A 13,099-nucleotide genomic window follows, 5' to 3' on the forward strand; every position below is an offset into this window, starting at 1 on the left:
CCTCCAAACCGGTCGTCTTTCTTCAGCATGGTATTCTTTGCGCCTCGGACGATTGGATACTCAACGGTCCAGATACATCGCTGGCATATATGTTCGCCGATTCGGGTTATGATGTGTGGCTGGGCAATGCCCGTGGCAATACCTATTCACGCCAACACAAACACAAGCATCCAGATTCATCAGATTTTTGGAATTTCAGTTGGCATGAAATCGGCATCTACGATTTGGCTTCAATGTTGGATTATGTGCTGGTTGAAACAAATGAAACTGCAGTGCATTTTGTTGCGCACTCACAAGGTACAACCACATTCTTCGTGCTCATGTCCACACTGCCTTGGTACAATGAGAAGGTGAAGACAGTGCATCTGCTGGCGCCTATCGCCTTTATGCGCTATCATTCGTTTATGCTCTCCAAATTGGGTGGACTCTTTTTGGGTTATCCAACCTTCTTGAGTTGGGTGCTAGGCGGTATGGAGCTACTGCCAATTACCAGTGTACAGAAGCTTTTGTGTGAATATGTGTGCTCGGTGGGGTCTACGTTCCGATTTTTGTGTTCGGGCATTTTGGATTTCATCGGCGGCTGGGGGACACGGCATTTGAATCATGTGAGTAGAGAAATGAAAAAACTTAAATACTGTAAATTTTAAAGTTATGTACCTAGGAGAAAGGCAATTTTAGTGCCGCTACAACCATGAATTTCTCATTCACTTAAGTCATCTGGGGATGTCTAACGATATAAACCCCGAGATTAAAGGTTTCAAAAAAGCCGAAGCACAAACTTATTATTTAGATGGTTTTGAAGTTTATTAAATTCATCTTGAATAGGTAAGCGTTGGATAGAGATATCTTCTCTACAGAAACTGCGTCTATTTTTGTGTGCTGTTTGTGAATTTTTTGCGGCTAAGCGGCTGAAACGCACTCTCCTAGAGACCTTTAATAAGGCTGCTTGCGTTCAATGAATATGTTAGCCATTAAGTTAGGTTGTATTACAAAAGAAAGTGCCTAACTGCCTTAGGACAGTATTGATTTCGAGATAAGGGCCAAAATCACGATATCCCTGATCGAACGATTACTTGTTTCGAATCGAATAAAATAACACAGCAACTAATTATGCATACAAATTCGAATTTTAAATTCGATTTTAATTATAGCAGAGTGACACAGGGTAGGGTGGCCCAGCGGCTTTAAGACATTACCAGAGTAAAAATTTCTGTTAGTACAGCAAATTCACATGGACAAATACGGTACAAGGCCTCTCTAACTCGTATATTCTATTAGACGTTGATTGTTCAACTGCAGCCGGAACCCAAACTCTTCCTTGGAATCCGGAAGTTTCGGATGTTACTCAAACCTAAGGTCTTTCGAATTAGAGGTATCGGTGTCATTCCGGTTGCTTCTTCATACTATAAGCTCTTGAATGATGAGTATCAACTCACAACGGAGTTCTCTTGTCGTTCTTTTATCTAGTATTTAGAGATGTGTGAGATACTGTCATGAGACCACTTACCGACTGTGGACTTCGGTGGTTCAAGTCCAGTTCAGTGCAGCACATTGACTACGCAGACGACGCGGCGCCTCGGCTTTATGATCTGCCTTATATAGGCAACACGGTACGAAGAGAACCTAAGGAGAAAGGTTTAAGAATGAGCTTTAGTAAGACCAATGTTCCAAGTGTGCCAGCGAAGTATTGTGGGATGGTGAGGAATTTTGCATACATTGACAACGAAGTTACCCCCAATGGCGGTGCTGACGAAGACATCGACCGCTGCGAAACAACAAGCTGACCTCTCGATACTGTTGTTTGGCAGTTCCACTTGGAAACTCACTTCTGTAATAACCAGGAGCCTGCATGTTTTCTTAAACAGCTGTCTTACAATGGTACTCCGATTTTTAGTAAAACAATCTCAAAGGAGCAGTTTCTCTTAAAGGTTAACGTTTGACGATTGACGTTTGAATTCGAAGAATCCCCTAATCGGTAGTAGATGCCCTATGTCCCGCCTGGGCTTGTGTGTTCTATTCAAATGTAACTCCTTCTACTGCAGTTTCGAGCGCAATGGCAGTCCAATTGCTCGAAAATTAAGTAGCTGTCCGTGGAGGACTTGTTTCCTTCTTCTTAATTAGAGTATAACGGAGATGACGGCATGCCTTCCGACGTTTTTCACCTTCTTGACATATCTATGTAGTTTTATTACCATGTTGGCTTTTAAGCTTGTAGTGAACCGAAACTCTTTCAGAATTTTTGAGTTGGCAACGCACTTAGACGATCGCCCGTTACTTCCTTAACGTGACGAGCTCCGGGTTCATGCTGGGATATTATTTTTCGGGAGTTTATTTTTCGTTTACGCTAAGCATCCGTCCCACCGGTCAGGTTCATACTAAATGGATGGAAGTAGAACATTTCCGTTTTTCTCTGCTTCGCGCGGGTAGCTCCGTCCCACCAAATATTATTATTACTAGCGTAAAAGAGTAGGAGTAGAACCTCCCCGCAGCCTTCAAAGAGTTGAAGTACAACATGCCTATCTCCTAATAGCTAGCATCAAGAGTATAACTTACCCTAGAATGCTATCGATTAGTTTCGAATCGATGGCCCTTAGGTCACCGGTTGCAGGATGCCACTATTGTCTTTTTGGCGAGGTATTTATGGGACTTAAACGGCTTGCCTAAGGCAATTGTTTGACCTTAAACTATATCGATAATTATTAGGAAATCGATAACGATGTCGGTATCGGGTGTAATATATCGGAGAAAATTTCAATAAACCTGTTAGCTCATTTCTTTTAAATAAATTCTCATTTAAAATATCGACTATATAAAAAAATGTATAATAATTTTCAAGCAAAAAACAAAACCAACTTCAATTCTCATATAAAAATTTAAGATTATCGTTAATTTCTTCATGATACGATGATCGGATGTAAACCAAATTAACATGGGACCACCTGTAAGGTAACAACTTTCCTTTAAAAAAAAAAATATAATTATAGAAATCGGTTAACGTGGTCCAAAGTTATGCGGTAAAATACATAAAAAAATATATTCCGACGAATTGATAACCTTTCTCCGTTTTGTGAAGTCGGTTAAAAATTGTGATGAATCCTACCTTCTTCACCAAATCCATATTCCATACATGTCTAACATTTTATTTAAAATTTTTTCCACCTGCTTTTTCCTTCCTTCAGACACTGCTGCCACACGTCTGTGAGACCCATCCCGCCGGTGCCTCGACCACGCAAATCATTCACTACCTCCAGCTATACAATTCGGGTGATTTCCGCCAATACGATCATGGCATCGAATTGAATAAGAAGTATTATCAACAAGAAACACCACCATCATACAATGTCCATCAGATCTCTAGTTGTGTACATATGTATTATAGCAACAACGATTACATGTCCGCCGTCGAAGATGTAGAATATTTGGCGACACTATTACCTTGCGCGGAGCTCTATCGCATACCCTATGAAGACTGGAACCACTATGACTTTTTGTGGTCGATAAATGTTAAAGAAGTGATAAACGATAGAATTATCGATAAAATTGCCAGGCATGAAATGGAAAATTTATGAGATTTACATAGTATATACATATGTATTTGTTTCCTGGGTTTCATGAAGCAAACACACGTAGTCAAATTATGTGGTATATTAATTTTAAGTGACGAATGTAAATATTTTTAATTTGTTTTTAACTTTTCTTTTATTTGCATATAATTTTAGTGGTTTTTCATTATTTAAAAAAACAGAAAAATACGAAATAAACGAGAAAAATTTATATAAATAACATATATATATATGTATATGTTAATATAAAAAAATGTACATACATACCTTCGATATGCTGTGAGACCAAAAAAAGATAGCACAAAACTAAATTAGTAGAAGTGTGGCATTTTTATACGCAAATACTGAAAGGATTGTGAATTTTTTTGGTTAAGAAATTAGACAATACTTTAACGTTTAATCGATATGGCAAGGATAATGCTTCAAAGACCATATGTACATTAGACCGTACCAGAAAAAAAGTTCGCCGTACACCCCAGACTCTTAAGTCTTTTTTTTCCGAGCGTACGGGTTGGCTTTTTACATTCTTCGATCGATGTTCTTGTCTCGAGAATACAACTTTTTATACCGAAATTCATGGATCTCAAATACCCCGTACCCCGTTCCAATACTTACCGCCCAGGTCTCAGTTCTTATTACCCTGACACAAAGCTCACCAAACAACATTAAAGTTTTGAAATGGAAGTTTCTCGATTATGCCCGTAGAGCTGTTTAAAAAAATAAAAAAAAATTGATTGTCGAAGGTTCGGTGCCACCGAAAAAATTTAAAAGGGCGTTCCCTAGGTTTGGCAAAAAAATAAATAAAAAAATCGAAATTGCCTTTCAAAAATACTTTTAACTTCGGGGTGTACGACGAACTTTTTTTGTTTGCTTGTAAGGTGGCACGGCCTAATGTATGTACACATGCATGTGAGAATTTTATGTACTTCATGTAAATATGTAGTTAAATATGACAAAATTTAGCAATAAGTACCTATGCTGGCCACACAAAACGCTTTTTACGAGTAACTATGTAATTAATAAAAATGTTAAAAATTACGTATAAAAACATATCTTAATCCTTGTTTAATTTACCAGCACGTCGTCCATACAAATATGTAGTAATAAAATTGGAACAGGCAAATGTGTGTACATTATAGACATTAAAGGAAAATTTATATAGGGGGTCTTTATTAGAGCAACAGAAGCCAAATCAACAATTTTTAGAATTTTTGTCTGTCTGTGAGTCGGTATGTTTTTACGCGCATCACTCGAAAACCAAAACATGGAATTAAATGCAGTTTTCGCCGATGTATTGCTATAAGTTTAACTTAAAACATAAAACAAAAATTAATTTGAGAGTTGCCACCTGTAGGAAAATTGCAGTTTGCGTAAATGGATAACATAAAGTAAATATTGCAATATGGCTGTAAAAAAAACTTATGCAGGCTTACAGCCGAAAATATTTTTGCGGACGGTTGCCGCCTGTTTGAAAATTTGATTTCAATTTAATTGATAAGATACATTAAAAAGTTAAAATATGGATATCAAACTAAAGAAGTTTAAGAAATTTTACTGCCAAAAATATTTTTGTCGCTCAATTGGCGACTGTGAATACTTTTTAATCGCTCATCCTTCTATTGCTGTTTTTTAGTCGTTGGAGTTTGCGTTTAAAAAATTTACACAAGAAAGTGGTACTATAATGGATAAAAAGTAAGACAATTGAAATGGAAGTTGTTAAAAATTTTGGAATTTACATATATATGTATGTGTCTGAATTACAGGTCAAAAATTGTAAGCAACAAAAGGCAACTTGCTCGGAATGGAATGGAATTTTCTCCGCTTCTATTGTGAAAGATATGCAACAATTCTTGTGCATATAACTCCGGCTACGCCATCTACAGTGTTTTTGCGCAGAACCAACATCAAAGTTCACAAAAAACTGCATAATTTATTAATTAACTAGTGCTCGGAAATTTGAACTCTTTCTTTTAAAATAAAAAAGTTTAATTCTTTCACTACACGTGTACATATGTTAAAGTTTTTAAAATCGGGTTTGGTTCAATAGGCAGACACCTTTTTTATAAATATGTGTTATATTTTAGAAATAAAAGAGACTGATATGTACTTTGGTTTGATGCATTTCCGAATAAGGGATATTTGTTATTGTAGGCGGAAAATTTTAGACCATATAACCCGATAGTACCTAACCTAAATATAAATGAGTATTTAAACAGGTGACATTTGTAAAAGTGTTAACAGCGCCCGCCGTTTAGCTTTACCCTCGGTAGTAGAAAAGTTTTGGCTTTCAGGTACATCTTCATCGTCGTCAGTCTCAACATCTTCCCTTATTTGGAAGTTATCGTCTCGCTGCTTTATTAAAATGTTGTGTAAGATCGCACACACCATTACCCAACTACAGGCAAATTTTACCGAAGAATCATCTTTAATCGGAGTTCTTAATTCTTTTAAACTGCTGAAGCGCTCTTTCAGCAAACCAAAACAATGCTCAATCCTTATTCGAAATTTACTAAAGATTCGGTTTAAAGAACTTCGCTTCTGAGCATTGGATTCCGTGGAGGTGACTCTGAAAGGGGTTATAACAGTGCTCGTTTGTTTATGAGCAATGTCAGCTGCCAACCATTCTGCTCCTGTCAGCATATTTGAAGCTTCGGTGGTCAAAGTAGAGTTGTTGTAGATTCTGGCATCATGGGCACTGCCAGGATAGCCCAGAACTACATGACGAATGCGTAGCTTATGGTCGCACACAGCTTGCACTTTCAAAGAGTACATATGCTTCCTTGAAAAATATGCTTCAGGGTCGTCAAGGGGTTTTTCTGCTAATTTTATTTCGGTCCCGTCCACATAACCAACACAGTGGGGTAGTTCGTGAAAAGTTTCAGATACTAAATTTTGACGCTCAGCAGCGTCCGGTCAGTACACAAATTTTGTTCTCAGCTTTAAAATAGCTCCCTTTGATCATGTTCTATGAAAATTTAATAAATTATATACGATAAAACTAATACATACATACTATATATGTATTTTAGTTTGTGTTTTACCTGTATTGCTCCACCATCACTCACACCAAACAAACTCGCAATTTTACTAACCGTGGCTTCCTCACCACTCGAACCCAATCGGTATAAAACAATTAGGAGTTGCATTTCTAAGGGAAATTGCTTACAAGACCGCGGAAAGTTAAACACAACATCGTCCTTAATTAAGTCAATAATGGCTTTAAATGTTGACCGGCTGACACGCGCAATTCGGATGAATCTCTTTCCATCCAAGTTTGGCAATACCTCTTGTATAAAATGCTGGGACTTAGGGACAGAATGATGGACAAAGGAAACGCTATACCTAAACTCCTCAAATGCGGCCATTGCCAGAGTAAACTCTTCCCAAACCTCGTCTTCTTTCTTTCGTTGATTTTCTGCAATGGAAGTGCAGGATCATGATTCAATAATAAAAGGTTTGCTCAAAAAACAGTTTTCTCGCTCCCTCTTGACAAAATCGGCTCCCTTAGCAAGGCACCAAGGCGAATTAATATAAGGTGATAGCAGGAGTACAAAAACAAAAATTTACATGTATTTTGTTTTTGTTTTGGCGGCATAAACTGTCAAAATCTGTAAGAGTGTGTGTAGAAATTCAAACAAAATTTTTCAATTTGATATCAGAAGCCGTGCGGCGAAACACATACACAAAATCAGCTGAGCTAGTAACACCACCTTACAAGGCACTGTGTGTGGGTTCGTGTGTGTGTGCAAAGCTTTTGTAAGGGAGCTAAGGGAGTGTCAAAACTCGAATGTCACTAATGAGCAAACCTTTAATTATATTGAATCATGGTGCAGGATTAGAAAATCCACAATAGAAACGAAAACACAAATGCTTCCATCATTTTCTCCAAATATCTCCAGCATAAGCAAGTCATTTATAAAAGTTTCTTTATAAAGACTTTTCAGTTTTGATTTTTCACTTAATTTCGGTTTTATTATTTTTATAATTTTCTGACAACACGACAGCTAATTGATAAAGTTTACACAATTCGAAAAAAATTCGATTCAGACATTTAGTCTGTTCCTTTGAACTTCGGACTAGAACCTGTGGAACTGTCAAACTACAATTTTACTCTCTCAACTGAGAGTAAAACTAGAACAGATGCCGAAGTGCACGGGAACGCAAAAAGCACTATTTCCTGTAAAAACGTCAGACGGTTTGTTTACATGTCATTGGTACTACACTGATTTGGCTGAAATATCACTAAATAATTATTAAAATCTATACATATTCAAATATTTCGTTGTTTACTTCCATTTTTTAACAAATATAAGGTTATTTGCTTTCACCGCTTTCTGTTTTTGTTTGCACATGTAAATCAGCTGATCGTTTGACACTTTTCATGAACTTACAGGAAAAAAAAAACTCCGGACTAAATCCTGTAACTTCTGACTAGGAACACAAATCAGCTGATCGTTTGACACTTTTCATGAACTTACAGGAAAAAAATCTCCGGACTAAATCCTGTAACTTCTGACTAGGAACAGTTGCTCAGTTACTCTCTCAAATGTGTTCCCACTTACAGGTTTTATGTCAATAGGAACGACTTCCTGTAAGTTCTGACTAAATCCTGTAAACCGGACTGCTATACAAAATACATGTAAATTTTTGTTTTTGTACTCCTGCTATCACCTTATATTAATTCGCCTTGGTGCCTTGCTAAGGGGGCCGATTTTGTCAAGAGGGAGCGAGAAAACTGTTTTTTGAGCAAACCTTTTATTATTGAATCATGATCCTGCACTTCCATTGCAGAAAATCAACGAAAGAAAGAAGACGAGGTATGGGAAGAGTTTACTCTGGCAATGGCCGCATTTGAGGAGTTTAGGTATAGCGTTTCCTTTGTCCATCATTCTGTCCCTAAGTCCCAGCATTTTATACAAGACGTATTGCCAAACTTGGATGGAAAGAGATTCATCCGAATTGCGCGTGTCAGCCGGTCAACATTTAAAGCCATTATTGACTTAATTAAGGACGATGTTGTGTTTAACTTTCCGCGGTCTTGTAAGCAATTTCCCTTAGAAATGCAACTCCTAATTGTTTTATACCGATTGGGTTCGAATGGTGAGGAAGCCACGGTTAGCAAAATTGCGAGTTTGTTTGGTGTGAGTGATGGTGGAGCAATACAGGTAAAACACAAACTAAAATACATATATAGTATGTATGTATTAGTTTTATCGTATATAATTTATTAAATTTTCATAGAACATGATCAAAGGGAGCTATTTTAAAGCTGAGAACAAAATTTGTGTACTGACCGGACGCTGCTGAGCGTCAAAATTTAGTATCTGAAACTTTTCACGAACTACCCCACTGTGTTGGTTATGTGGACGGGACCGAAATAAAATTAGCAGAAAACCCCCTTGACGACCCTGAAGCATATTTTTCAAGGAAGCATATGTACTCTTTGAAAGTGCAAGCTACGCATTCGTCATGTAGTTCTGGGGTATCCTGGCAGTGCCCATGATGCCAGAATCTACAACAACTCTACTTTGACCACCGAAGCTTCAAATATGCTGACAGGAGCAGAATGGTTGGCAGCTGACATTGCTCATAAACAAACGAGCACTGTTATAACCCCTTTCAGAGTCACCTCCACGGAATCCAATGCTCAGAAGCGAAGTTCTTTTAACCGAATCTTTAGTAAATTTCGAATAAGGATTGAGCATTGTTTTGGTTTGCTGAAAGAGCGCTTCAGCAGTTTAAAAGAATTAAGAACTCCGATTAAAGATGATTCTTCGGTAAAATTTGCCTGTAGTTGGGTAATGGTGTGTGCGATCTTACACAACATTTTAATAAAGCAGCGAGACGATAACTTCCAAATAAGGGAAGATGTTGAGACTGACGACGATGAAGATGTACCTGAAAGCCAAAACTTTTCTACTACCGAGGGTGAAGCTAAACGGCGGGCGCTGTTAACACTTTNAAAGCTAAACGGCGGGCGCCGTTAACACTTTTACAAATGTCACCTGTTTAAATACTCATTTATATTTAGGTTGTACTATCGGGTTATATGGTCTAAAATTTTCCGCCTACAATAACAAATATCCCTTATTCGGAAATGCATCAAACCAAAGTACATATCAGTCTCTTTTATTTCTAAAATATAACACATATTTATAAAAAAGGTGTCTGCCTATTGAACCAAACCCGATTTTAAAAACTTTAACATATGTACACGTGTAGTGAAAGAATTAAACTTTAATTTAAAAGAAAGAGTTCAAATTTCCGAGCACTAGTTAATTAATAAATTATGCAGTTTTTTGTAAACTTTGATGTTGGTTCTGCGCAAAAACACTGTAGATGGCGTAGCCGGAGTTATATGCACAATAATTGTTGTATATCTTTCACAATAGAAGCGGAGCAAATTCCATTCCATTCCGAGCAAGTTGCCTTTTGTTGCTTACAATTTTTGACCTGTAATTCAGACACATACATATATATGTAAATTCCAAAATTTTTAACAACTTCCATTTCAATTGTCTTACTTTTTATCCATTATAGTACCACTTTCTTGTGTAAATTTTATAAACGCAAACTCCAACGTCTAAAAAACAGCAATAGAAGGACGAGCGATTAAAAAGTATTCACAGTCGCTAATTGAGCGACAAAAATATTTTCGGCAGTAAAATTTCTTAAACTTCTTTAGTTTGATATCCATATTTTAACTTTTTAATGTATCTTATCAATTAAATTGAAATCAAATTTTCAAACAGGTGGCAACCGTCCGCAAAAATATTTTCGGCTGTAAGCCTGCATAAGTTTTTTTTACAGCCATATTGCAATATTTACTTTATGTTATCCATTTACGCAAACTGCAATTTTCCTACAGGTGGCAACTCTCAAATTAATTTTTGTTTTATGTTTTAAGTTAAACTTATAGCAATACATCGGCGAAAACTGCATTTAATTCCATGTTTTGGTTTTCGAGTGATGCGCGTAAAAACATACCGACTCACAGACAGACAAAGATTCTAAAAATTGTTGATTTGGCTTCTGTTGCTCTAATAAAGACCCCCTATATAAATTTTCCTTTAATGTCAATAATGTACACACATTTGCCTGTTACAATTTTATTACTACATATATGTATAGACGACGTGTTGGTAAATTAAACAAGGATTAAGATATGTTTTTATACGTAATTTTTAACATTTTTATTAATTACATAGTTACTCGTAAAAAGCGTTTTGTGTGGCCAGCATAGGTACTTATTGCTAAATTTTGTCATATTTAACTACATATTTACATGAAGAACATAAAATTCTCACATGCATGTGTACATATGTACATACATTAGGCCGTGCCACCTTACAAGCAAACAAAAAAAGTTCGTCGTACACCCCGAAGTTAAAAGTATTTTTGAAAGGCAATTTCGATTTTTTAATTTATTTTTTTGCCAAACCTAGGGAACGCCCTTTTAAATTTTTTCGGTGGCACCGAACCTTCGACAATCAATTTTTTTAATTTTTTTAAACAGCTCTACGGGCATAATCGAGAAACTTCCATTTCAAAACTTTAATGTTGTTTGGTGAGCTTTGTGTCAGGGTAATAAGAACTGAGACCTGGGCGGTAAGTATTGGAACTGGGCACGGGGTATTTGAGATCCATGAATTTCGGTATAAAAAGTTGTATTCTCGAGACAAGAACATCGATCGAAGAATGTAAAAAGCCAACCCGTACGCTCGGAAAAAAAAGACTTAAGAGTCTGTGGTGTACGGCGAACTTTTTTTCTGGTACGGTCTAATGTACATATGGTCTTTGAAGCATTATCCTTGCTATATCGATTAAACGTTAAAGTATTGTCTAATTTCTTAACCAAAAAAATTCACAATCCTTTCAGTATTTGTGTATAAAAATGCCACACTTCTACTAATTTAGTTTGGTGCTATCTTTTTTTGGTCTCACAGCATATCGAAGGTATGTATGTACATTTTTTTATACATATTAATATATACATATATATATGTTATTTATATAAATTTTTCTCGTTTATTTCGTATTTTTCTGTTTTTTTAAATAATGAAATAACACTAAAATTATATGCAAATAAAAGAAAAGTTAAAAACAAATAAAAAATATTTACATTCGTCACTTAAAATTAATATACCACATAATTTGACTACGTGTGTTTGCTTCATGAAACCAAGGAAACAAATACATATGTATATACTATGTAAATCTCATAAATTTTCCATTTCATGCCTGGCAATTTTATCGATAATTCTATCGTTTATCACTTCTTTAACATTTATCGACCACAAAAAGTCATAGTGGTTCCAGTCTTCATAGGGTATGCGATAGAGCTCCGCGCAAGGTAATAGTGTCGCCAAATATTCTACATCTTCGACGGCGGACATGTAATCGTTGTTGCTATAATACATATGTACACAACTAGAGATCTGATGGACATTGTATGATGGTGGTGTTTCTTGTTGATAATACTTCTTATTCAATTCGATGCCATGATCGTATTGGCGGAAATCACCCGAATTGTATAGCTGGAGGTAGTGAATGATTTGCGTGGTCGAGGCACCGGCGGGATGAGTCTCACAGACGTGTGGCAGCAGTGTCTGAAGGAAGGAAAAAGCAGGTGGAAAAAATTTTAAATAAAATGTTAGACATGTATGGAATATGGATTTGGTGAAGAAGGTAGGATTCATCACAATTTTTAACCGACTTCACAAAACGGAGAAAGGTTATCAATTCGTCGGAATATATTTTTTTATGTATTTACCGCATAACTTTGGACCACGTTAACCGATTTCTATAATTATATTTTTTTTTTAAAGGAAAGTTGTTACCTTACAGGTGGTCCCATGTTAATTTGGTTTACATCCGAATTGAAGTTGGTTTTGTTTTTTGCTTGAAAATTATTATAAATTTTTTTATATAGTCGATATTTTAAATGAGAATTTATTTAAACGAAATGCCTTAGGCAAGCCGTTTAAGTCCCATAAATACCTCGCCAAAAAGACAATAGTGGCATCCTGCAACCGGTGACCTAAGGGCCATCGATTCGAAACTAATCGATAGTATTCTAGGGTAAGTTATACTCTTGATGCTAGCTATTAGGAGATAGGCATGTTGTACTTCAACTCTTTGAAGGCTGCGGGGAGGTTCTACTCCTACTCTTTTACGCTAGTAATAATAATATTTGGTGGGACGGAGCTACCCGCGCGAAGCAGAGAAAAACGGAAATGTTCTACTTCCATCCGTTTAGTATGAACCTGACCGGTGGGACGGATGCTTAGCGTAAACGAAAAATAAACTCCCGAAAAATAATATCCCAGCATGAACCCGGAGCTCGTCACGTTAAGGAAGTAACGGGCGACTTGAAAACAGTGATGGGCAAAATTGTATTTACTAAGTATTAAGTACTAAGTACAAAAGTATTTAGGTATTTTGTGTTGTTGTAAATACCAAAGTACTATTTACTTAGGTATTTAGGAGCTGCTAAATACCCAAGTACTATTTACTTAGGTATTTAGGAGCTGCTA

At 36.4% G+C, this 13,099-nt stretch overlaps 2 protein-coding genes across 3 annotated transcripts in view; one reads left to right on the top strand and one right to left on the bottom strand.

Moving 5' to 3' along the window:
- Positions 1-2: 2 nt before the first annotated feature.
- On the top strand, positions 3-3,723 carry LOC108363266 (lipase 3-like; the record flags this gene model as incomplete). Its single annotated transcript, XM_017616565.1, has 2 exons — positions 3-605; positions 3,180-3,723. Coding segments are annotated over 2 exons (993 nt in total), but the record flags the coding sequence as incomplete, so codon positions are not given.
- Positions 3,724-11,647: 7,924 nt separating this feature from the next.
- The window catches only part of LOC108363261 (lipase 3-like), a 12,741-nt gene continuing 11,289 nt past the window's right edge, over positions 11,648-13,099 (bottom strand). Inside the window, exon 3 of one of the 2 annotated variants that reach the window (XM_017616560.1) lies at positions 11,648-12,172. In XM_017616560.1, coding sequence (XP_017472049.1) covers positions 11,783-12,172 — 390 coding nt within the window. In that variant the 3' untranslated portion in view covers positions 11,648-11,782. The remainder of the gene's footprint in view (positions 12,173-13,099) is intronic. The other variant, XM_017616559.1, reaches the window with a different exon arrangement.

This window comes from Rhagoletis zephyria, unplaced genomic scaffold (genome assembly GCF_001687245.7).
Source record: "Rhagoletis zephyria isolate East Lansing unplaced genomic scaffold, Rhagoletis_zephyria_1.1 Rzeph_scaffold_01229, whole genome shotgun sequence".
In the NCBI taxonomy this organism is placed as follows: domain Eukaryota; kingdom Metazoa; phylum Arthropoda; class Insecta; order Diptera; family Tephritidae; genus Rhagoletis; species Rhagoletis zephyria.